General features: G+C 45.0%; 1 protein-coding gene across 2 annotated transcripts; it reads right to left on the bottom strand.

Moving 5' to 3' along the window:
• Positions 1-254: 254 nt before the first annotated feature.
• Positions 255-27,026, bottom strand: PPM1K (protein phosphatase, Mg2+/Mn2+ dependent 1K). Of its 2 annotated transcripts, none has more exons than XM_083179136.1 (7): positions 26,888-27,026; positions 14,930-15,456; positions 13,771-13,871; positions 7,117-7,282; positions 5,729-5,873; positions 2,358-2,492; positions 255-1,678 (listed from the first exon to the last, which is right to left on the bottom strand). In XM_083179136.1, the coding sequence occupies exons 2-7, from the start codon at positions 15,373-15,375 to the stop codon at positions 1,547-1,549; spliced, it is 1,125 nt and encodes a 374-aa protein (XP_083035262.1). In that variant the 5' UTR covers positions 15,376-15,456; positions 26,888-27,026; the 3' UTR covers positions 255-1,546. The 2 variants fall into 2 exon arrangements, with proteins under 2 accessions (XP_083035262.1, XP_083035261.1); XM_083179135.1 differs by lacking the exon at positions 26,888-27,026 and adding an exon at positions 24,989-25,271.
• Positions 27,027-27,471: the final 445 nt, after the last annotated feature.

Below are 27,471 nucleotides of genomic sequence, written 5' to 3'. Positions count from 1 at the left end.
AGTTACTGTAGAGGGTTTGGAGGGGGCACTAAAGTGCCTGTGATTCAATACATTGAATAGTTTACAAAAATATATCAAAAGGATTTTATTGCGGAAAAAAAAAAAAAGTGGTCGCTTGCAATGCTAGTTTATTATACCTTCATACAAAATTAATGATTGTTCATATATTTTTTGCAATCTGTGCTGTCATTAATCACACATTTATTTGAATCACCTACATATTAAATAAATATGTAAAATAAAATAAACAACTCTTAAAACAAATCCCATATTCCTTTATTTATTCATTACAAAATCTATATTTACACAAACGTGTTATGTACATTACATGCCGTAACAGGAAACTGGCAATGAAGTTATTAGTATACAGAGAAGTTATCTGAATGGTTAGGATACATGTGATATCAGAACACTGTACATCTTAGGGGGTACCAGTACAACAAAGGCATGTATGGTGCCGCTGTAACTGGATGTAACATAACTAGAATATGGTCTTGCAGCAGGTGTACCCAATTAAATGTCTCCCTGTAAAAGGATCTCAGCGTTCCGAGTATTCCAATAGAACTTGGTAAGAATTAGACCTACCTTTCTCACCAGTACCCATTCAACTCTCTCACCAGGGAAATGTGCCCACACCCATTAACAATTAAAAGGCTCCTCAAACATGAAGAGCCAGGATCTTGCCCTGTAACCAAGTAGCCCTGTATGTAGCTGGCATACCATTACCATATGTTGGCATAGGCAGATTGACCAGCTACATCTTTAGTTTGAACAACTATAAAGAACAAAAAGACAACGAGTAATTCATATTCACAAATGAACTTGGGTGTAGTCTAACGTAACACCCCATGGTATAGATATTCGGTTTGGTCTAGTGGCATTGCTACAGATACTCTTTATATATCTTACAAGCCATAGGCATAATTATACACAACTGGAAATGCTTACCATGCACAAACAATGTTCAACCGACAATAGAGGATGGGGGGGGGGGGGGGGTGTAAGGTGCATAAATACATGTCTGCCCTGTTCCTATTCACATTTGTTTTTTTGATTATTATTATTTTTTTTAGATAACCTTCATACATAAAAGTACACAATGAAACAAGATAAAAGCTATGCAGTAAGACTCACATTTATAAATACAAAACACTTACCGTAACAGAAATTGCCAGAAAAATGCGTTCACTACTGCAGTGCAAAATGAGCAATAAAGTGCCCAGCTAAGTTGTTCATGTACATTAGCCATGTGAGGACACAACAAGGAGTAAAACAAGGTTAGACTACAAAACGACAGGTGTAGCAATCCACCAAAATAGCAACATTATGTACAATAAATAGTATATTTAAGCATACACATTCAGGTGTAACCAAATAATCCATTGTTTATAGGTCCTTTCTTCCAATATAAAATGTACAGAAGAGATAGCTTTCACTGGGCTAGAAAATGAGAGCAGTTAGTTAATTTAATGTAGATAAAAAGGGACTGTGCATGAAGATGGACGTTTTTTGTGCTTGAGATTAATAAATGTGGGGCCGGGCTTCATCATGCCCATCGCCCGCTTGATGCAAAGCCGCGGCTGAAAGAGAAACTGACTTCAGAACTCTTGTGCTTCCCCCATGCTCCGAAGGGAACAATGATGGCGGTGCTGTTATCCTCTGCGCCGTACTGGAGTGCCTGAAAACCACAAATTCAGAGTTATTGTACCTCCCATTACATTTTCACTACTATTGATAGCAAGTGCTACCAGATTACTTACACAGCGCAAAGGTTTACAGAGAGTCTTTGGAAAACCATGCACAAATGATTTTATTTTGCAGATGGAGGATTACTGGACATGGTCCTTCCATTTCACAAAAGATTTTTGTTTGGGTCCGAATTCGCTGAGATTCACACTTGCCAGGCCATTCGCTCCAGATGGGGTCAGACAGGAGGCTGGAGCAGGGGAACCAGTGTTTTATGGGCCTCCACATGAAAAAGATGGGCGTTCCCCTGGGAATGCAGACGCCCAATGCCTGCTCAGGGCGGGTGGCTGACATCACATGACGTCAGTGCCCGCCCCCCTTTTTGCCGATCTGTGGCAGAAATAAAAGTCAGTTCAGACTGACTTATTACTGAAGGGGAGAGAAATCATTTGATTGGTCGGCAGCCATCAAATGAATTCTCCCCCCTTTCGGCCGCATGCAAGGGGATGTGTTTTCGTACACATCCCCTCGCATGTTATTAATTACAGTAATATATGTTGTTCTCTACAGCCCTGCCGCTCCATAACTTAGCACCTGTACATTCAGTTACCAAATTAATTTTATGTCTGGGCACATTGAACTGTATTCAAAATAAGTTGTGCCACTCTTACCTGTTCGGTAAGCACCTGAGCAGCTTCGCCTGGGTCATGGCACTGGTTAATGATGTCACAGATTTCCTGACTGTTTACTATGAAGTTAATGCCATCAGTAGTTAATACCAAGAAGCCATCATCAGCATGATGTAACTATGGACAAAAGACAAAAGATTACCCAAGACATTAAAAGGTCTCTTTGAACTCAGTTAGGTGACATTTATAATTTATGTAATAACTATAGTTAATAGTACACATTTATTTATTTACAGTTTCTTATATAGCGCAGCAGATTCCGTGGCACTACATGAAAAAGGTGCCCATACACTGCTTCTATAGCACCCATGCTGTATCGCATCCGATCAGGAACTAGGTGTCAGTAAGATGGCACACACACATATATAGTCTGCAGAGTGGGGAAGCACCAGGTAGCAGAGGTGCTCTCCCCGCTCTGCATCCTCTGCTGCAGTAGCAGTGGCCAGATTTGAAAACTTCTATACAATTGAATCAGTGGACAGCCATTCATTTGTATGGGAGTTTTCAAATCTCTTACCAAGGCTCCCCCCACCCCTGGTAGTCCCTTTACATATGATTTATTGCATGTGATAAATGGTATGTAAAAATGGCACATTGGGGCAGATGTATTAAGCCTTAACAAGAGATAAATACAAGGGTGATAAAGAGAGATAAACGTCCAGCCAATCAGCTCCTTATTGACTGTTTTCAAACACAGCCTGTAACATGGCAGTTAGCAGGTGATTGGCTGGACGTTTATCTCTCCTTATCTCCCCTGGATTTATCTCTTGTTAAAGCTTAGTACATCTGCCCCACTGAGTGCAAATAGTATAAAGCCCTCCAAGGGAGCTTCCAAGGAAATTAGGTCCGACTTGTCCACACAAGTCTGTGTTGTATCTATAGGCTGCTCCTTGACAAATCAAATAAAAATCAATCTAGGAATGTTTATTGTATATCACTGTAAACCGCTGGTTGGAAAACCTCTTATATAAACATACTCTCAAAAAGTGACAAGGTCATAATTACCTCCCAGAGGGAAAAAATAAATAAAATAAATCACACTCACTAGGCTGGAGGGTAAAAGAGTAAAAAATGCTTCACCAAGAAATGCAACGTCAATTTATCCAGTGAAGTTTAATGTAAAGTTAAGCATGGGACAGTAATACCCCTTTAACACAGAAAATGAAATTCCTTGGTTATGCAGTTCCACCTTGGAACTTCATTAAATATACGGGTCCTTTTTCTGTGTGAAAGGGTCGATCCGGATCTTAAACTCCGGGTCTCTGACCCTGCAAAAAGACCAGGGTCGGAGATCCGGAGTTTAAAGGCCCCCATACACTATGCGATTTGAGCACGATTTCAGCCATGAAATCGGCCCAAATCGCACGTTTAAACATCCCCTCCGATCTGATGCGCGGTCCCGTGCGCATCGGATCGGAATCGGGCAGTCGGACCGGCTGCACAAAAGATTTCCCAAATCTTATGTGCAGCCTCCGGGCAGCAGGGTCAGCGGACACTGCAATTAGCGAGCGGGGGACGCCGGAGAGCCGGGCAGAGTCAGCGGCGGCAGATGCTGGGGACCTGCAGGGGGGGGGGGGGGGGGAGCCGGGCATGGTACGCTGTCAAATAGGCAGCGCGGGGGGCGCTGGAGAGCCGGGCAGGGGACACAGAGGCAACACGACAAGGGAGCTGGGCAGGAGGATCGGGTACTCACTCTGCAGCTGCAAGGATAAAAACCAATACAAATGAATGGGCAGCCAGTGATTGGCTGAGAGCTCTCTCAGCCAATTGCTGATTGGCTGAGAGCTCTCTCAACCAATTGCTGATTGGCTGAGAGAGCTCTCAGCCAATCACTGGCTGCCCATTCATTTGTAATGGTTTTTTATTTTTCCTCCCTTGCAGATTGAGTTGTTCCCGATCCTCCTGCCCAGCTCCCTCGTCGGTTCACCGGCGTACCCCCGCGCGGTGCCTCTGTGTCCCCTGCCCGGCTCTCCAGCGCCCGCTGCCTATTTGACAGCTTACCATGCCCGGCTCCCCCCCCCCACCCCTGCAGGTCCCCAGCATCTGCCGCCGCTGACTCTGCCTGGCTCTCCCCCTGCCCGCATCTCCCACTGCAGCTCCCCGGGCGTTGCATATGATAAATCGCATGGCGATTTATCATATGCAAAACTTTGCACATCAAGTGCCTAATCGTGTGTTCCCCTCCCGGGGAGCTGCCGGGTAAAATCGGGTCCTAGGGACAAGTCGGGCTAATGTATGGGGGCCTTAAGATCTAGGTTGACCCTTTCATAAAGGAGAATAGAGCAGATCTCTGGGTCTAAATATAAAGGCCCCCATACATTAGGCCGACTTGTCCTTAGGACAAGTCGGACCCAATTCTCCTGTGAGCCACCCGGCAGCTCACATACAATTTGGCACTTGATGAGCCAGTTTTTACATGTGATAAATCGCTTGCGATTTATCACATGTAAAACAAATGGGGAGCTGCAGGGCAGTGAGGAGCAGTGGGGCGGGCAGCGGCAGTAGTGGGGGGGAGCAGCGGCAGTAGTGCCTGGCCGGCATGCTGTGATCACAAATAGCAGCGCTGCCGCTGCGGGACGGGACGCACAGTGGCGGCTATTAGATTTTCAAAATACCTGTCAAATGACCGGCCGTTCTGTGATTGGCTGAGAGAGCTCTCAGCCAATCACAGAACAGCCGGTCATTTGACAGGTATTTAGAAAATCTAATAGCCGCCACTGTGCGACCCATCCCGCAGCGGCAGCGCTGCTATTTGTGATCACAGCATGCCGGCCAGGTCAGCATCACTCGCCGCAACTGGCACCCGCCGGGAACTCATTTGTGAGCCGCCGCCCGCACTACTGCCGCCGCCCGCACCCACTACTGCCGCTGCTATTTATTATCACAGCATGCCGGCAAGGTCAGTGTCTGCCCGCCGTGCTCCCCCGCCCCCCCGGTGTCTGCATGCATATGCCTGACAGGTGGGCAGGCATATGCATAGCATACAGGGAGGTCGGATGATCTTATGTGCTGACCGTCCGACCTCCCTGATCCGGTCCGATGCGCACGGGACCGCGCATCGGATCGGATCATATATCACACACCTGCGATTTTGGGGCGATTTCATCCGGTTATCGGACCAAAGTGCCGAAATCGGATGAAATCGTCCCAAAATCGTATAGTGTATGGGGGCCTTAAGACCCGGAGATCTGCTCTCCTGTGTGAAGGGGGGTCTGACAGCTGTGGCCGAATAACCTGGTGATTCAAAAGCGGGGTAATTGTTGCTAATTACCGGGTTATTAGACACTGCTGTCTGAAAGCGGTATTAGAGAAAATGAGACACACACGAAAAAAAAACCCCGAAGAAGTCTCACCGTAACTCTCTTAGTTTCAGGCTCTGCTATCACTCCAATTGATTTCAGGTCCAAGTCTCCTATGCTTCTGGTCATTGCAAGCCTGCCATTTACATGGGGCTGCCCCAAGCTGTTCCATGCAACAAAGCCACCACTTTCCCTGATCCTGAGAACAGATGACAGAAATAGCAATGACCCCATGTGATGAACAGCAAGAACGCGTGCAGCGCACACAATGTATTGATCAGTACACTGTAATCTGTGCAAGTTATATATATAGAAAACATGCCTTGGTATAAGCTGTATGTAGGGACAAGTATACTAGGTATTTTCAGGAAAATGGTCTTTAAATGTAGATGCCAATGTCAAGACAGTGGTGCCTCTGCTAGGAAAGAAGTCATTTATATGGAATTAGATATGAGAATATATGGTTATGTTCAAGAGTACCAACACCTGATTTATGGTTCTCTTTAGACTGAAACAACACTGCAAAGCTGGGTGTAGGCTTGATGACGTGTGTACCCAGCGAGATTGCTGTCGACAAGACCTGGCATCAGTTGTCATGCATGTACAAACAGAGGATAGTCAGCGACATAGTGCAAACCCAATATCATCTAGTGTGTACCCAGGTTAAATCTGCAGACACTACAGTTTTAGTAATCACTCTAAAATGAGAGAATAGCTCTAATTAAAAAAAAAAATTCTAACTACAAGTCTCCAAGAACCTACACAGCCAGTAAAGTTATTGGCACTAGACATGGATGCCCTGGCAAACTCAAGTGTGGCCTCTTAATGGATGGGAGGGGCGGCATTTAAAATATAAACCATAACTTTCATGTTACATGCAATATATGTGACGGCTGCCTGACCCCTGGAATTGGCAGTTCTGCATTTTACATGGCTGAACTCTGGATGCAGCATTAAGCTTCAGTTCTCCTTCCTGTATAAGCCTGAGCCCAGATTCCCATTGGCTGAGTTACACAGGAAGGAGACGCTGAGTACTGCAGCGGCTGTGAAACAAATCATGTATTAAGTCTAAAGTATTTAGTAACTGAATTAGGGGTGGGTCCCCTTCACCTGGACATTTACCAGTCTAGTCACATTGCAGTTACACCACATACTGAAGATTACACTTCCTTGAGGTTTGCTTATTTCTTTTTAACTTTATTACTATAAACACAGACAGACATGTTGCTCTTGCTTAAAAAAATAAAAATAAAAAAAGTATACTGCCCTCTTAGAATAAAAATAATTGCCTGTTAAAGCCAAGCACCTAACCTCACACCTTACCTAATAGTGTATAATACACGGGGCAAAATCAATTCTCCATTGGAAACCTGACGGCTGTCCGGTTATATCTAAACATTTACCAATTGAATACACAGACAGAAAGGTTGACAATACTGTACCTTTGCCTTTCTTCTTTGCGTTCAGGTGTATGATCAATGGTGAGCTTCAGAGGCTTTCCTTTCCGACACAACAATGCCCGGCTGTCACCAGCACTAGCCACCACTAGCTCAATGCCATCACGCAACAAAGCTACTGTTGCAGTGGTCCCAGAGTTCAAGAGCGTTGCTAAAATGCCATAGAAAAAGTAAACCAAGTTAATAACACGATAAAAGCATGAAGGGAAAAACAACAATGCAGATAATAATTTATGTTAACCTATCTCTGTGTGTCAGTAGAAATGGAAAAATAAGCAGCATGCAGAACGTAACCGGATAACAGCAACGTGGCTCAACACATGTCCAATAAACACAAGCCTGGCCATTGCAGTATCGCACGCCCAATGTTACAAAGTCAGCTCCCCAAACTATACAGTATTTTGCATATCACAAACATGGTGAGGTTATCTTCAAGGGCGTAACTACCAGGTGCAAGGGGTGCAGCTGCTATTATGGGGCCCAGAGCTGAAGGGGGCCCTTCTTGCTGTCTAACTAATATGTTGTACATACATTTATCACCATCAGTTGCTAAATAGGGGGCCTTACATACTTTTGCTATGGGGCCAACTAATATCTAGGTAAGCCTCTGGTTATCGTACTGCTTTATGGCCACTTGCAGGACTACTGAAATAAAATTGTAAATGGCTTTCAGTATAAAACAGCAGTGACTAAAGTTTGCAAATATCAAAGTTACTGCAGAACACGTCAGCACCGACAATGGCTGGGTGCTCGCCATATAATGCCATTCTTACATCTGTTTGTGCAGGGCCAGATTTACAGTGTCATGTCCTTGTATAGTTTGTGATCCCCGGAATGCACAATGCTAGGCAATATGTTAATGCGTTATAGAGAATAACAGCATACAATGTTCCATAGTAATACATTAGGATAGGTGCATGTGATGAGCCATGTTGTGCACTGATTGAGTCACAGACAGCGAATGATCACATGTAATAGCTTGATGTGTAATCTCACTATGATCATGTTTTAAAGCAGGTATTACTACAGACACAAAAGCTGGAAATAAGCCTAAAATAGTTTTAGAGATTTTAAAAAGTCCAAATATAGGGAACACATCGCAGGCCATGTTTATCAGCACCCCTGATATTTACAGAGAGTTGTTGGTGTAATTACCAGGATGACTAGAAAAATTGCGCTTATAGAAAAAATGCATTAATACATAGGGAGAGGAATAGCAGTGAGACCATGAAAGGCATAGTGACACCCCCCCCCCCCCCCCCCCCCCCCCCCCCAAAAAAAAAAAACAGCCTTGAGTTTGGACTAGTGTTCTTAAATTATTTGTCCAAGTCACATCAAGGTGTCAAAGCTCCATGCACACAAAGCGATATTATAAAATATATTGTTCATTTTGGCCCGTCTGGGCAAAATAGTGGATAAAACTGTTCACGGTGTATGCTTAATATTGTTAACGATGCACGCTCTAATGAGTCACTAACAACCCCCCCTCTCCTGTCTAGTTAAGACAATTGGATGAAAGAGGAGGAGGTACTTAACGCTTGGCTTATGCCAAAGTATACATTTCCCATCGAAGTCCAAAATAACCTTATATATTACATGTACAGATGTTTCCTCCTCCTACATCTTTGCTGCAGTCACACCAAACAGTCACTTCTTGCAGGTCCTGGGAGAATTTTCTAGCATGATTTTTTTTTGCTGAAAATGCATCTGTGTTGCAACAAGTTGTGACTAGGACACACAAGGAGAGACTGCTGATCAATTCGATATGACACTTGTAGATCTGTGTGACTGCGTCTGTGAATCTGTATGGAATGGGATCATTGGGTCGACCAAATGTTGGTTGACAGTCATTAGGTCGGCAGACTGGAAGGTCGACAGGGGTCTGGGTCGACATGGGACAAGGTTGACAGGTGTCTAGGTTGACACATTCCTTAGGTCGACATGGGTTAGGTCAACATGGGGTTTTTCACTGTGTTTTGGCCCGAATGTCGACTCAACATGGACACAGTTTTAAGTGCACTGCGTCCCCTCGTTGGCTTGCTGCACTCGCTCTCTTTCGGCACACTATTTTATTCTCCCACCACGCCCTAGTGGATGGTAGGGCATGAAATACCGCCTGTCGGCACATGTCGGCTCAAAAACAGTGAAAAACCCCATGTCAACCTTTTGACCGTCTACCTAACCCATGTTGACATTACGCATGTATCGACCTTGATAAGTCAACCTTGACCCATGTCGACCTTCCAGTATGTCGACCATCATGGTCGACCCATCAACAGTATCCCGTATGTCTTATACTGCTTTCAGACAGCAGTGGCCAAATAACCCGGTAATTAGAGGTAATTACCCAGTTCTGAAACTCCGGTTTAATTGACTGCCACTGTCATACCCCTCCTCACACAGGAGAGCAAATTTCCGGCTCTTAAATTTAAACCTGGAGATTTGCTCTATTACACAGGATTTTCTCCTGTGTGAAAGGGTCCATCCGGTCGGAGCCCCAGAGTTTAAGATCCGGATTGACCCTTTCACACAGAAAAAGTATTAAATTAAATTTTCCGTGTGAAAGGGGTATTATTTGCATCGCTATGTAAATAAGACATTTTCGGCGAGAAAAGATGGCCATTGCTAACGGAGTTGCATAGGACCTGTCAGCTTACTCTCACTAGGCATCTCCTGCTGCATGACATACTGAGGTAAGAGGAACACATCTGTATGGGCACAAGATAATGAAAATCCCAATCTGCAGAAGAAAGGGAGCCAACAGATACTGCTACTATCATTTGTCCTTTTCAGTGAGACAATGGCCACATCTGACCATGTATGCAGTCACTGTCCATCCATGCTAACAGATCTGGTGCAGTCATGTACCGTTATTTTATATTAGGTCGACACCCAATGGTCAATGGTGAGTAGGCCGACACCTATGAATAGTTGACAGGGTTTAAAGGCCGACACAAGTGTGGCACTATTTTATTCTCCCACCACGCCCTTGTAGATGGTATGTCATGAAATAACGCCTGTCGGCATATGTCGGCAACAAAGTTAAAAAACTCATGTCGATCTCTTAACTGTCAACTGTCCCATGGTCAGCGTAAAGTTTGTGTCGACCTTTAGACCATGTCGACCATTCATAAGTGTGGCTCTACTCACTGTGGACCACTGGGTGTCGACCCAGTGAGTGCCAACCTAGACAGGGTCTGGATACTGTCATGTACACAGGGTACTGGTATGTAGATATCAGGAGGCTGATCTTGTAGCGTGCACTGCTAGCGCCCAAGGCCTTGCTGTAACTAGGAAGTATATTGCATCATTCTTACATCAGGAATCTAATGAAGGCTACAAGGGCAAAAGGAACCAGTCTAAAACAGGTTTAACTGGATTCAAATACCAATACTAAACACAGCAACTATAAGCAGTGCTTTATACATCAGTATTTGCCATTTAAGAAGCCCCCATGTGCTTATAACCAAGCTTCAGGAGAGATTACATTTGTGTTCAGTGGTAAAATAAACCTGCTTTAAATATAAAATCATGAAGTGTTCGTTGAAGACAATACAAAATGAAGCTGGCTAGTGTAACAACGCTTATGTTGGATTCCTAGATTTTGGAACGCTTTCAAGGCAGTGAATATTTAATGAATGAAATTGAGATTCTGTGCTTGAGAACTGACCATGGTTATTAGGGTTACATGTAAAGCACAGGGAAACAATGTAAACCAACAAAAAAATTTAAAATGAGTATAACTTCAGTTTACCACCAATTATGAAATATATTTATATATAATCAACACACTTATACATGGTTCCAAAATCTAGGCGGTGTTTTGCTGTATTGAGACAGTGGTAAAGAGTGACAAGTGTGCCTACTTTGAAATGCAGAGGAATATAGCTATATATACACACACTGTAGCTACAAACAAATTATAGCTTGTGATTTTCTTTCTTTCAACAGTACTTAAAGCAAAACAAAAGAAAAACTGAGATCTATCAAGATATCACTCACTGGACATTTTTTTTTTACTTCATGTTCATCTCAACTAATGTGACAAAGTGGATGTTGGGACCTTCCTGTAGTCCAGGCTAGGAACCGCTGGACTCCTTCACCTGGGACAAAATATAGGAGATCTCCCATTCCACTGAAGCCCAGCATAATAACGTCCGGGGCCTCCGTGTCTAGAGCTGCTCACCACGTGCAGTCTGTCACAAATAACACGCACACAGAGGCAAATAGGAAATTCACCCAGGGGGTTTATCAGACATAAAACAAGCCTGCAACACCAAGACGTAAAAAAAAAAAAGTTGCAAGTAACAGAATATCATATAAATATAAAGATTTAGTCATGACTACATAAAAAAAAAAATAACAAAAAACAGGGCCGAGCTTGTGGAGATTTTACAGTGTTCTAGGTGTATAACAGGTATACAACAGACGCCACTCCTACTGCTGTGGAACTACACATCCCAGGATTCTCAACAGCAGAACTGTTGTAGGGAAAGCTGGGAAGTGTAGTGTCGCAGCAGATTAAGTGCAATACATTGTATACCTCTTCTATGAAATATGACACACGGAAGGAAAAAAAAAAGTGTGCCAAATGCTATTTGAATTGCTTTCAAATTTAGAAGAAAAAAAACAGAACAATCTAGTTTCTTTGTCATGTGGGAAAACCAGCTTTTTTTTTTTCCCCCTTGGTGCTGCAAGCTAAACATTTCAGTTATGACAAGTGGTCATGGTATTAATTACCTATGAGAGTCAAGGCTATGTCATGTTATTTTACTTGTCTGCAATTGTGGAGGCTCCAAAATACAGTGAACAGCTGTTGGCTGAAATCCGGTCCCATTCACATAAGAGCCGCTGCCTGGCTGACGGCACAGGAGCAGCGTTCTATCTAGTAACCATTCTAACTTGCCAGATGAATAATTCAGGGTGATATAGATTTTGTATTAATAGTCTCAGTATCAGGTGACAGTTGGCAGGAATAACATGGAAATTAAAGAAACTGGCTGTAATCTGTACACACATTGCTTGTAGGCAAACATTGCAATGGAGAATTGATCTCAGACGCTAGAATTGAAGCTATGATTTATATTAAATGAGTAAACGCATGAAGATTGTTGTTACACAGGCCACAGTAACAGGAAGAGGTAATTTTAAGATATTGCTCTGTTTTAGAAAATAGTCATAAAATACCTACATATAAGAAACAGAAAGGAATAATCCAATTTTGTACATTTTAAAATGAAGACTAGATAACCAAGGCATACTATACAATGGGTTATGCCATGTTTGAAGCGTTACAATGCTATATCATCTGTTCTGCTTCTGTTATTTATTTGGGGGCGGGGCAAATAATAACGAGTCAATATTCTGTGATCACCTGCAAGGACAGAGACATCCTGCAAACTCTCTTGTGAGTTTGCGCCTTACTCGGGCTACCAACCCAATGGAAAAAGGGCATACAGATTGTCAGTAAAAATCACTTATTAAAACACAAAATTAAATCCAACAAGCCAGAATGTTTTTTTGCCCACTGTATTTTAGAGCCAAGATAATAGACACCCTAGTCATTTCACTTAGAAAAACATCAGGAAATTAAATGCTTTATATTTACATACAATAAATTCCTACTAATATTTGCAACACAAACAATATTGTTGGCTAAGCATAATCTCATTAACTCTCAATGTACCAGAATCATTCTGTATGCAGAAGGGAAATTTATATTCAGCCCAAAAAAACCTGAATTGTAAAGCGGCTTCCGACAGTCTACTAGAAACTGACGCTGTGATTACTCATAACCCTTTCACATCACACCATGGACCCGGGTTATTGCCGGGTTGGTAAAGGTATGGACCCAGATCGAGGTGCGGTGTGAAAGCAAAAGGGGTATCAGTGGGCAGTTTATGTAAAGCATGGAACAATCCAGAGGTTAGATTATTAAGAAGCATTCCCTAATATTACATTGCATGTTAAATAGTAATCTTAGTGGTGAGAATTGGCATTATTATATTCCATGCTTCATTTTGATGTGATCTATTTACTTACTATGTATAAACAAAAAAGTAGAAACTACTACATCGTTTGGTTCTAAACTATATGTTTATAAGGGGTACATTTACTAAAGCTTTTAAGAAGATTGCCCATAGAAACCAATCATATTCTATTATTTTCTAGCATGCAATAGAGGATGTAAAATGTACCCTTCTTCAATAGGAGAAACCATCCTGAAAGCAGATCCATTATATAGTTCCAACTTAAGAGAAATGAATACCCTGAGCTAGTTTGGATACTGAAGAGTTACTGGGGCAGTCTGTATTGATGGAATGCCGTTAAACAGGAGTATAAACAGAGGTAAACTGATCAGGAACCTTGCTAGTTCCAGAATTGGTTGTACCTTGGAAGGGAATTATATAAAACCAACAGACCTTTTGTGCAACTCCTATTTTTTGGATTCTGTAATACAGTATGTCTATGAAACTAAACAATGCTTGTAATAAACACACAATATCCTGCAAACTTATTAACGTAAGACAGAGTTAACTAATTTGCTTTTCATTTCTATAGTCATGTGAAGGCTTGTGCTGAGCTAACAAAGGAAATCCTTTGCCCACTGAAGACAGATACATTAAATACAGAACCTACCATCAACAGATAGATGAGCTTGTCCTGCAAATGCTTTATCAATTTCTAGAAAAGCTTTGGTCAGCACTTTTTCCATATCTTGTTCCTGTGTAAGCAGCTCCCTGTAGGTGACAATTTTACATTACAACTAATCAAAAGAACAAAATTTAAGCAAAGCAAATACATTGAGGATATTAAGTGAAGCTGCCCATACACTGTACAATTTTTTAGACGATATGGCTGTTTCTGACCAGAGTGAACAAACATTTAAACAGTTTCTGTGTGTGGGCATGATGACGATCCAATGTGTGCACCCAATGGTCATTCATCTAGCTCGCTGATCCCTTCAACAGGCAGAAAGATGACTGACCTACCATGCACGATTTGGTTCTGTACATGGGATACGGTCATTGGGTCACCAGCATGATGTCAACAAGCATTAGGTCAACATGACTTAAGGTTGACATGCAGGACAGTCAACATGGGTTAGGTCGACAGGGTCATTAGGTCAACATGGGTAAGGTCGACAGGGTCATTAGTTCAACATGTTTTTTTTTTACTGTTTTTTGAGCCAACATGTGCCGACAGGTATTTCATGCCCTACCATCCACTAGGGCATAGCGAGGCAACATGCCCAAAGCATGGCGAGCGCAGCGAGCCATGCGAGGGGACGCAGTGCTACGTTTTAGTATTTATGTTTTTCCATGTTGCCTTCTCATGTCGACCTAATGACCCTCTCAACCTTACCCATGTCGAGATTATGACCCTGTCGATCTAAAGTCATGTCGACCTAAATGCCTGTCCACCATAATGCTGGTGACCTAATGATCCATACCCCTGTACATAGGCATGATACACGGTGTGGCAATGATGTGTTCTATGATTTGCATTCATTAAACGACCCATCTGATTGTTTACTCAATGTTCTGTGTGTGTGCGCATGATATTGTTTGGCCATGAGTGTTCTAAATTTCATGGGAAATATACAGAACATAGAAAAGTAAAATAGAAATATTACATTAACATTCTATATTGCTGTTTTTACATATTGCTGACCAGTATTTGATCAAAAAAACGATCAGTCTTTTCCCTGTAAAACTTGCCTCCTATTGCAACCAAAGGTTAAGAAATGCACTTCGGGCAATCCTATGCAAGTTGCAACCAAGAAATGCTGACTTACTGGATGTACTTAGCCATGAAGCGGTCACAGAAATCCGCTGCTGCGGGCCCTCCATGTCCATCATAGACCGCAAAATACAAAACCTCATCAGTGAGTTTGGCAAAGTTGAACCGGTCTTCATTTTCCTTTCTGTTTCCTAGCTGAGTGGCACATCCAACCTTAGACAGGTTGATGTGTGGAATAAGCTTGCCGTACTTAATACTGGGCGGAAGGTGAATAGGCTCATCGATTCTATTGTCCCAAATGCCAAAAGAGTCCCATGTGGCAGGCCGCCCACTTCCATCAGGGTCAAAGCGGGATGAAAAAGACCTGTGACTGATTGTGGAGCACTGGCAGGTTGAAACAATACGAGCGTTATCTTGTAGGACCCGGGATGTCAGCAGCGCTCCTCTCCTCACTCCTGAACCTCCATGCCTTACAAATGTAACTAATATAGCTGTTGACATTCCTTGACTACACAGGGCGTGGATTGCAAAATAAAGTCCTGCTGTTCAATAACTTCAGTGTCTTCAGGTGGACAACACGGACTGTGAAATAGGAGAAACAAATTATAGAATACGACAATGATTTTGAATTATGTATCCGAGAGTCAGAAAAAGGAAAGATTACTTGTTGTGGAAAAAATACATATTATTAACATTTACTCATGTAGCAAAAACATGATACCCTGCTTTTTAAAGGAGACGTCCTGTGATAATTCATGTCACTCCGTGATGCAGTAGACTAGAGCTTACAATATAAACCAGAAGCCAGTTAATCTACCAGTACCTTTTTAGGAAGATAGTGGAGAACACCCAGGGAAAACATACAGGGTGAAATGTAATAGGATGATGCTGCTTTCCCACTGCAGGTCTAAAACGGTAAATTGCCGAAACGGTATTTAACATCCCACACTACTTCCCCCTCCCCTGGTACCTGTCCTGGAGGAGGGGGAAGTAGTGTGGGAGGAGAAAGCAAAGGAAGGGGGTCCCTGCCGCAAATGGGAAATAGCGGAGCCGCTCCTTAAATATGTGCATATCTAATGAGCCGCTACTTAAATATGCACGTATTAAATGAGCGGCTCTGCTATTTCCCATTCATGGCAGGGACCTTCCTCCTCCTGAGCATGGACCTGCCTGGATCCCCAGTGCCCCCAGTGCAACTGCTGTTTGCATCAGTGGGGGACCTGCCGACTCGCTGCCTACTGCACTGCCCCGGAGCAAGGTACCAGGGCAGGGGGGTACGGGGGAGCAAGGTACCAGGGCAGGGGGGGAGCGAGGGTACCAGCTGGCAGGTAAGGGGGGAGGGGGGGCAGGACAGGTACAAGGGGACACAAGGGGATTAAAAAAGTTTTACCTGCAATGGGAATGGTACTTAAACGGTAATCTGCTGCAGTGGGAATGCTAATACCGTTTAAAAATACCAGTACTTAAAACGGGTCTGCAGTGGGAAAGCAGCATGAGAGATTCAGAAAGTGAGAGATTTGGTAAGAAATCTCCATATATTTTTTTAAAGCGGCAATCATTTACACGGCAAAATCAACCTGGTTTTGCAGTGTAAATGATTGCCGCTTTAAAAAACTGGAGCTTTCTTACCAAATTCCTCACTTACTGATTCTCTCATCATATTAAATTCCCCCCACAATCTAACAAAGAGACATAGGAGGCCACTGCCAGGGAAGCCTGCTCCCACCAGAGTGAATCCAGGCTAAAAGGTAACCACATCCCAATGTGGTTGAATGTTTCTAATGCCTGCTAATACATGCTGCATACATATCTGATCACTGAAAAAAAAACATTTTACAGAATGCCTGTTTTACAGCCACAAGAAGTAGCCATGCAGCTGCACGGATCCTGGATATGGCAGTGTCATCAAACCCGGTAGCACATTGGTTGCTGGATGGCGCTGTCCATTTACAAAATGAGTGAGCTGATTCCATTACTCCTCTGATTGGTGAATGGCTGGAACTAATCAGAAAGTAAAGTACAAGAAGATTCCACAGCCTTGACAGCGAGTGACTTCAGAAGGGAGAAGATACTTGTGATGCTCCCATTCAACTGGAGTCTGATTTTTTAAAAATAGAAAATATACTAATCTGAGATGAAATAAACTGACAAATACAGGTGCACCTACAGGAACATTAGATGTTGCTGTGAGATGCAGAAATATAAAATACTCAGGATATAGTATATTGTGTTTTGGCCATGGAAAAGCAAATACTGCTTTCAGACTGCAAATACAAGGTCACACTGAGTCTTTGGGACGTTCAGTCCCGGTGCGACCCTGCATGTGCGGTCTGTTCAGATCACATCAGCGAACCGGCAATATTGCCGGTTCGCTGACATCATGTGGGGGTGCGGTAGGGCGTCATCGGGGACAGGGGAGGAGGCAGCGCTTAGAGCTGGCGCTGCTCCAATCACTGCCTCCTCCATAGAGTGAATGGAAAACGGGTCGCTCGACACACAGCAAGGAACTGATAAGAACCCTTCTTTTTACCAGGTTTGTATTGCCGTGTTGCTACTGGTTAGCTGTAACCGGTACCCCTTTCACAATGCACCAATTACCGAGTCGAACCAGCAAAAACTGGCATGAACCCGGTAATAAGGTGCGATGTGAAAGGGGCTAATGCTGTAGCTGTAAGCTACAAGCCTGAGCTGTGGGACAAGTTCAGCAGGATTTAGTTCACTGCAAAAGGATCCCTCAAAGTAAGAAGGGAATCAGGTTGAGCACAACCTACAGTAAATGAAAGGATTGTGGAATGTGGCTGGCAATCAAGACTAGCCGTGTGCGTATGTAAGTAACTGGAAACTATCTGAAGGGGGATGATGTGATAAAGAATGAGTCAACAGCAACTGTGTAATGCTAGGTACACACCAGGACGACTAGGGCCCGATCAGCACAATCTAGATCCAATTCCGATCAATCGGATGTAGATTGTGTGCTGATTGGGCCCTTTTCTGACCTGGTGTGGAGCGATTCCGATCCGATGCGCGGTCCCGCGGGTCGGTCGGTCGTTATTGAGATCCTACCTGCTGCAGGTAGGATCTCAATGACGACCATAGAACCGGGTGCGGGTCGCCATCGGATCGGACCCGCTCACGGTGCACATCGTGAGCGGGTCGTGCCCTCCCGCGTCATCGTGAGCGGGTCGGACGAGACACTGACGACCCGCTCACGATGTGCATCGTGAGCGGGTCGTCCTGGTGTGTACCCCGCATAACTCAAATGCTGACTGTAATACAGAAAATGCAAACAAAGTTAGATCTTTGTGAAGTATTTCTCCTATTAAACATAACTTCATGCAACAATCATAAAAAGCTTTTTCCAATGTAAATTTACGAGTTCAGTACATTTTTCCTGTTTCATGTAAATGAGCAAGCTATTGCTTCCATTGCATCTTACGCAAACATGCAGCAATAAACAAATGCACCTGAAAGTGGAAAAAACACACACACACATTTTTTTTTTGCAATGCACATAACTTTCTATAATTTACCTGGCCCTGCTGCATTCAGCCTTTACACCAGGCATGTCCAACCTGCGGCCCTCCAGCTGTTGTGAAATTGCACATCCCAGCATGCCTTGCCATAGTTTTAGCATTCCCTAATAGCAAAACTATGGCAAGGCATGTTGGGATGTGTAGTTTCACAACATCTGGATGGCCACAGGTTGGACATGCCTGCTTTACACCATAACATATAGAAAATTTTCAATATAAATGTATTTTTTCATAATCATAGAGTTATTTATGGCACCAGTGAGATGTTTTCAAACAGAGCAGCAACAAGTCTATTTCAGGGTTGCTGACTTTTACAGTCTCCTCTCCGAGAGAACCCCGGAGAGGAGACTGTCAGCATCACCTTTGGGGGCGGAGCCTGATTGAGACACCATCAGTCCCTGCCCCCAGTAATGCAAAACCAGCAATATGCGGGTCTCTGATGAGGGGGCGGGACTAAATACGTGTGATTTGCATATTAAGCACCGCCCCTTCCGCCGAAAAGCTGTGAATCACGGCAATTTAGCCTTGAAAAAGCCTAAGAGCGAAATGCGCATCGGCATTGTAGCTCTGTAAATCGCTGTATTATTGACCCATGTGTGTAATATAATTTTATGTGTTCTCCAGACGTTAGCCCCTGTGTACGCATCTGAGGCTCAGACGCTGTCTGTGAGCAGCGCGGATACACGTGCTGTCACACGCGGCAAGTAAGGGAGTGAATCCCTAGGCTACGTGCTTACAGTAACCGGAGCTCCGACCATAGGACTCCGGTACCAGCGTGCAGTCCATCCCGATAGCTAATACTTGTTGTTGTGTTGTGTTTGCACAGAGACTCCCTGTAATGTGTCCGGTTCATGCAGGGAACAGGACAGTGCACCAGTAATTACCAAGTGCACTATATAAGGAATAGATACACTATCCTAACACCATATGTTGTAATGCACTAATCATATTTTGCGGCCAGCACTATCTCATTCAGATGCTTAGTATATGCATAAAACACCCTAATATCTGTATAGCATCAGATCAGAAAAACAGACTACCTAAACAAATATCTGTTTGAGAACATAGCTTTGTGACTATGTGTGATAAAAACAATAAGAGGCAGTGCTATATTCCTATCATCTCTTATTATTAACTCACCCTAACAGAGCACCTATTAATTAACAGGAACGTTCTGCTTATTAGCCTGAAGCTGGGTACACATATATATAAGCCCTGTTTCTTGCAATCGTTCGGCCCGACCGTACTCCCGTCGGACCATCCACAAACAACAGCCGATCACACGCGTACACACCTGTACAATTTTACTTGCGACGTCCGATGTACTCCCGTCCAAACAGTTGCAAGAAAAAGATTGTACCACCGTACACACTCTCCCGATTTGGGCTTTTGACACGAGATTATATATATATATATATATATATATATATACATACATAATTATCATAATGGGCTGGGTTAAGGGCATACCAAAACAAAGGGGCGTGATTACAGAACCTAGACAAAATATATAGGTGGACCACTATAAAGATGGGGTACGCGTCAGCCAGCAGGTTGACTAGGGACAGATACGGCAAAGTGACTGGGTAGTCACTTTCCGCATCTTTATATCAGCCGGCAGGTTGACTAGGGACTGATACGGCAAAGTGACTAGGTAGTCACTTTCCGCATCTTTATAGCAGCCAGCAGGTCATAGACGCATCACAGAGTATGTGTTCCGTCTATGTCGTATGTTTCAAAGGTGCTCTGTTCTGAACATGAATTTCCCAGACATGGGGCACATTATGTTACACATTACACTGCCACAGTGTAACATAATGTGCCCCATGTCTGGGAAATTCATGTTCAGCACCTTTGAAATGCTAGACGGAACAGATAGAAGACCATAGATAACACATAGACGGAACACATATAGACTCTGTGATGCGTCTCCTTTATATTGTGACTAGCATCTATACTGTACTTTAACTGTAGCTGCTACGCTCACATTTAACCTACTTGATCCCCAGATGCTGCATCCACTGAACATGGTGTGGATTTATTACCACAACTGTAGCTGCTATGCTCACATTTAACCTACTTGATCCCCAGATGCTGCATCCACTGCTTATTATATACACTACACTGCAGCAACTAGTGTAGTTCATTATTTGTAACTCACTCCAGTCTAATACTATATACAGTACTTACAATATCATACTGCAGCAATTAACGCAGTTTAACACTATTCTGCAATTTGATACTTTGTCTCAATTTAATGCTTATAAGAGCAACGTATGAAACATACAAAGTGAAACAGTTGCAGTAATACAATCAAGGTATAATTGCCAGCTGACTGAAGATGCTTTCCCACGTCTTTATAGCAGCCGGCAGGGTGACTAGGGACAGACACGGCGACCTGCTATAAAGATGGGGTGCATGTATATTATGATTATTTCTTTAAATATACATGGGGAGAGGTGAATGCTTCTTGTGCTGTAGGAGAGATGATGCAGCTATGGAATGCCCACATGGGCGTTCCAGCTTTGGCAGTATAGTCGCAAGTGCGTACACACTGCACTTTTGTCCCGATATGGGGCCGTCCTGTCGGATGAAAATTAAACAGCAAAGAACCGACCGACCGAGTATGGACGGTTTATCGCTCGTACGGGACAGCGTACACACATATACAATTGAATGGCTGTCCGACCCAGAACGGAAGAACGGCCCGACAATTGTATATATATGTGTACCCAGCTTAAGAGGAGTGTCAGAGAGATTTCAATTGTGGCACTATCCTACTAACGGAGGGTGCACACATCTCTAAATTACTGGGCAATGTTATCCTATCTAGGACGTCCAGAGGGAACTAAATATCCTCTAAACTGACGCCTAGCTACTAAGCTGCCTTAATATTCTCCTGTAGGTGATCACTTTGTGAGCTTGATACAATTTAAACACTGTTACAGCTACATGGGAAACAGACTGTTTTCACACAGGCTATTATACTAACAGCAGAACAGTTCCAATTATGCCTGTAATGTAAGGACCTAATGGTACAATAAACAATTAGTGGGTACCTACACATAAAAACACATTGGTATAAGACTACATACACCTATCATAAAGGTTTAATAATACAGTCATTATACAGCGATGAGCAGAGCCTAATTTTAATCTTGAATATTTATTTTCTATAATTCATTTCCTTGTTTTAATATTTTGCTTCACTTATCCCTGAGGGAGTCTGATCACTAAGTCAGAGAATTAATAAAATTTATAGTGACCAATTGTGATAGACAGTTGCACAACATTTAACTAATATTATTAATAAAGTTACTACACAGTTTAAGTATTTTTTAGACTGAGTGGATGAGGAGTGCATCCGAGTTCAAACTGATTTTATTTTCTTCTGTTTGTAATCACGGCAATTTAAAGCTTCTGCCACCAGGTACATGATGGGGGGGGGGGGTGTCAGACAGACTGACATGAAGCCGCTCTTTGACTGACATTAACCTGACAGTTCAGGGAGTGTCCGAAAAAAGCAGGCATGCCCAGGCGTTTTAAGGCAGAGTATGTGACGTCAGTGCCAGCCTCGATCAGCCCATCTCCATTGTATAGTTGTGGAAGGGTCAGACTTACTCTCATTTGCACAGACTGGGAATATCATTAGATGGTGGATGAATAGCACAGTGGCGTAACTAGCATGGGTGCACGGGGTGCAGCTGCTATGGGGCCCAAGCTGCTTAAAGGGCCCGCTGCTTCCCCTGCACTCAGTCACCGCCAGCCTCCAAATAACGCAGATCTGTTCTGCAACCAGACACCCAAAGTATGGCGCCGCCGCTGCCTCCTACCCTTCCCTCCTGTCTGTTCTGCCGAGGGTGCAGGAAGGCTGCAGCTGCATAGAGGAATCAGACAGACTCAGAGTTCTGCGATTTGCAGGTGTTTAGGGGGCAGGGCTTAATGCTGGGAAGGGCCCGCCCCCAACAGAGACCTATGCTGCTACTGACCACAAGTAATAACTGATCCCCCTCTCTTTCTTTCTCTCTCCTCCTGTCATAAAGTGGTGCAATAGGAGCTGTTCCTGGTGTAATGTATAACGCTGGCTCTGTCTGGCCCAACGGGGGCTCTGTGTGGTGTAACGAAAGCTCTGTCTGGTATAATGGGGACTCTGCATGGTGTAACAGGAACTCTGTGTTGGGGTAATGGGGCATTACCTGGCGTGACATATAACACTGGCTCTGCCTGGTATAAAGGGGCTCTGTCTGGCATAACTTCAAACAGGAGCACTGCCTGGTGCAACAGTGACTCTGCCTGGTGTAATGGGGCTCTGTGTGGCGCAACGGGGCCTCTGTCAGGTGTACAATGTAATGGGTTTCTGCCTGGCGTAACATGTAATTGGGGGTTCTGCTTAGCGTAATCGAAAATGGAGGCTCTTCCTGGCATAATGCCTAATGGAGCTCTGCCTTGCTCGCCTCTCTTTCTCTCTTCCTCCCTGACACTAGGGGGAAAATTTACTAAGATGTATATTCTACTTCACATGTGATGTTTCTATGGGAAACAAATCAGAATCTACTTTTATTTATTTCAGGGTTGCCTACCCTACCGGAATGGCAGGGAGGGTCCCAGGAATCGGGTCCCCCTCCTGGCCCCCCGGAAAGGGTGGCAATCCTCCCGCATATCCCCCAGCTCCCGAGATGTGTCCCTCGGCGGGGGGTCCGTGGGTAAAATGCTGTGATTTCGTCATTTTAGCCCCACCATGCAATGCCTGAAATACCGGCATTGCATGGCGGGGTGCGGGGCTAAAATGACTCAATGCTGTAGGCACGCCCCCCAACAGGGCAGCATCTGTGTAACCACGCCCCCGAACCGCCTCTTTTTCACTCCTGGATATGGCCCCCCAGCCTAACAGAGCTGGCTGCCCTCTCCGGGAGAGGGCAGCTCAAAAGTCGGCAAGTATGATTTATTTAGCACCCTCTGGAGAAGATAGTAGTCAGGATCTGATTGGTTGCCCATAGCAACATCACATGTGAAGTAGAATACACATCTCTCTCACCCCCTCCATCTCTCTCTCTCTCTCTCTTTCTGTCATTCCCTCTTTTTCCATGAAACCCTCCCTCCCTCCCTCCCTCTCACCCCTGACACCCTTTTTGTCTTTCTCTCTCTCTATAGGCCCCCATACACTAGGGCGACTTGTCCTTAGGACAAGTCGCCCCCGACTTCCCCCTGAGCTTCCCCGGCTGCTCCCCGGGGGGAGCTTGATTAGATTGGCACTTGATGTGCCATTTTTTACATGTGATAAATCGTCTCGATTTATCACATGTAAAAAACCCGGGGAGCAGGGGACGCTGCGGGGGACACGTCTGTGTCCTCCGCTGCTGGGGACGCTGCGGGGGACAGCGTCTGTGCGGCGAGGTGGTAGAGGGAGCAGGGGGGGCTGGGGACGCTGCGGGGGACACAGGCGGCATAGAGCCGGGCAGGGGGAGCCGGCGGGAGCTGTCAGTGCTAGAAAAAAAAAGCCTATACAATGAATGGGCAGCCTGTGATTGGCTGAGCGCTCTCTCAGCCAATTGCTGACTGGTTGAGAGAGCGCTCAGCCAATCACAGGCCGCCCATGCATTGTATGGGCTTTTTTTTTTTTTATTCAATACTGACAGCTCCCGCCGGCTCCCCCTGCCCGGCTCTATGCCGCCTGTGTCCCCCGCAGCGTCCCCAGCCCCCCCTGCTCCCTCTACCGCCTCGCCGCCCCACTAGGTCCCAAGTCGGGTGGTCGGACGTGCAGCAGGTCCGACCACCCGACGCAGATCCGATGCGCACGGGACCGCGCATCGGATCTGAGGGGACATCAAAACTAGCCGATTTTGGTCCGATTTCGGCCAGATCCGACTGAAATCTGACCAAAATCGGCTAGTGTATGGGGGCCTCAACTCTCTATCTGGGTGGGATGTATTAAAATACATTGCTGCCCCTCGCTGCGCTACCATTGCATATGTACTAACCTATGTGACTAGCATTGCAATGCGGTGACGGAGGCCCCCACGATACCTGTGATGTGGTGTGTGATAGATAGATATATATCTATATCAATGCATGTTATGTACAGCAGAATATTAGAACAGAAGGATGTATGTTATGCTAGCAGGATATAATGAGAGCGTGCATTTAGTAGGTAATGAGAAGGTAAACAGGAGCATTGCCTGTAGCCACGGACGTAGACTACAGACACACGGGAAGGTTCTAGAACAGCATTGTTGTGTCGCGATACTACAATCCAGCAAGTGACGTCGGTGACCCCGGCAGAGAATAAATATGAATCGGCTGGCCGCTGTATATAAAATATATTATGCACACACATATGATCATGACGTACCTCCCTCCTACCGCACCCTCCCCCTGCCCATAGCGGGTATGGCTGCAGCATAGTCCCTGCCAGGCGGACACACCCACCCCGGGCATTATCATCGTACACATTCCCCGCTGCAGCCGTCATACACGTGTACGCAGCACCGGTACCTGTGCACCCTGCCCGCGCAGACATGACCCCGGTCACCGGCCAGGTCACCCCGCTGCAGTACAGGCATAACCATGGATAGGAGACTTACGTGTAGGTGGCGGCGGCGGCGGCCAGTGAGCACCGGGACACACACGAATATGCAGCGGCGACTGTTCTTCCTCTAACACCGCTCTATCTGCAGCATCAGGGGGAACCGGAGCCGCTGCAGCCAATCAAAGCTCCGATACGGCCACCGTGTCCCGTCCCCAGCCGCAGGCAGCCAATAAGAAGAGGAACCCAGAGCCACCGCCTCCACCAGCTGGCCGTTCTCCAGAGTGCCCGTGCAGTAGCGGAGGGGCCGGGCCGCTCATCCAGTGCTGACTGGCTGCCGCCACTGCTCCCTGGAACCCACATGGGCGGCACCGCCACTGCCCCACTTATATGTTGGCTGCATAGCTGTATCATCATCATCACTGTGGTGATATATATATTATAGGAGTATTATCTCTGCCGTTTACTGGGTGGCACTCCCCTGGGCGGAGGCAGGGATGGCACACATGCTCATAGAAAACAAAGGGCTTCATGCATTCCAGTACTACCAGCAGGCAGAGCCAGACCAGCCAACAGCTACGTCACGAGGGTGGCAGCGGGCACTGTGGGGCACAGTGGTGGGGTCAACACATGTGTGGTGCTGGGATCACTTGCGCACTTTAGTCACTAGATAAAATCACTAGTATTTTATATTGACAAATTGTTTGTTAGGGGCCTACACATACTGTACTCGAATCCTGCATAGAGCAGTGATGTGTGGTGGGGTGGGGGCAGAGCCTCTCCTGGCATACCCCAGTATGCTCCAGAGTTTTAATTTAGAATGATACCAAAATAAAGAGAAGATCTTATGAATATCTTTGTATTATTCTAATTTAATAGTTACAAATCTGGAGCATATTACTGATTCAAACATACATGGGAGGAGAGGTTCCCCCTTGGCAGGTGACTCCATTGCTTCCAGGGCCGCCAACAGGGGGTGCCCTGGGTACAGCTGTACCGGGCCCTGGCCTCTGGAGGGGCCCTGGCAGCTGCCCACAGCGGTGCCAATGGCACCCGCACACCGCCTCCCTCTCCCGTCGCCATCAGCCCCCCAGCCAGGCACGCACAATACACAGTGCAGCCTGCAGAGCGCCGAGCCTAGGACGCAGAGGGGCTAGGCGCTCTGCAGGCTGCGCTGTGCAGTGTGCGCTCCGGACCTGACCGTGGAAGCTGAGGGACCCGGAGGGCAATGCCGCAACGTGGGTGATGGTTAGTAATGGGGAAGGGGTAGGGGGAGGTGGGGTGTTGGTAGGCGCGCGCGCGCAGGGGTGGGGGATATGGCTGAGCCGCTGGGGGCCCGGACTGTAGGTCAGTCCCGAGACCCAACATTTCTAGTGGCGGCCCTGACTGCCTCCCAGAGTTACACCTGTGTGTGTTTGTGTTGGAGAAAATCGTGTCCCCCTCCCGGGCCCCCAGAAGGGTGTGCAAGCCTCCCGCATTTAGTGCACCCCCTCCTTCTGCAGTTCAAATACCGGCGTTCCTCTTTTGGGAGGGGGCGGACTAAAATTTCAAAAATATCAAAATTTAGTATTACTCCCTCCTCGAAGATCCATGAATCACAGCATTTACAGGGCTGGGGGTGGGGCTTAATGATGACAAGCCCCACCCCCAGAAAAGCGGAAGAGAGTATCCTCCCCGGGCTTCTCCTTAAGCGGACACTCTAAAGGTAGGCAAGTATGCTCTTGTGGGTACACTGTATGTGTATAAGAGGCCTAGAACAATGTCACCTTCTGCTCCAAGTCTTTATTTGGATTATTGTAAATTTATAAGAATTTAAGTTTAGTTCTAGAAAGATACATGAAGAAAATCAAAATAACGTTACACAACCTTTAGCAGATATTATATTTGTTATCACTTAATGGGTTAGTTAACAAGAAAGTGGCGAACATTTTTGCATAGATATAAAGTTTCACTTTACCTTAATCTGTCTTGCACTGATTGTATATGCACTTTGCTTGGTGTGCCAGGGCTGAGAGGACACAGCTCTTAATATGACAACAGTCGCAGGTTGTTCTCATGGGTTCATCAGCAGGTCTTTATGACACATGAAAAATCAGCACATGACAAGAACACACCCATCTTTTCTGTATATAGAGTGAAGTAACAAGATAGGAGTTGTTCATAAATCACTCTACCACTGGCTGGTCTCTTATCCAATAACAGCAAGACAGTTATTGAGTCACACATTTGGAAAGTTCTTGCATTCATCACAGGGCTAGACGTCAATAAGCTCTCTGTGCACCCTAGAAGCGACAGCTCAACTGCTTCTCTGCTGTGCAATCAAGGGAATGTTTGTAACCCAGATACTGTATATAAACATGTATTGGAGTCCTTTTATTAGGCCAGTACATTTCATTTCCATATAGCTTTTATTCCATAGTCATTTATTTTGTATTAAATTCACATTGATATAATATGTTGTAAAATTTATATACTGTACGTGTGCATACATTTTCAATATAATCAGTGGCATAAGTTTGTTCCATCCAGTTGCCTGGAAGC

This window comes from Crinia signifera, chromosome 1, assembly GCF_055691185.1.
Source record: "Crinia signifera chromosome 1, ASM5569118v1, whole genome shotgun sequence".
Taxonomy (NCBI): Eukaryota; Metazoa; Chordata; class Amphibia; order Anura; family Myobatrachidae; genus Crinia; species Crinia signifera.
This window is presented reverse-complemented; position numbering and strand designations above follow the sequence as displayed.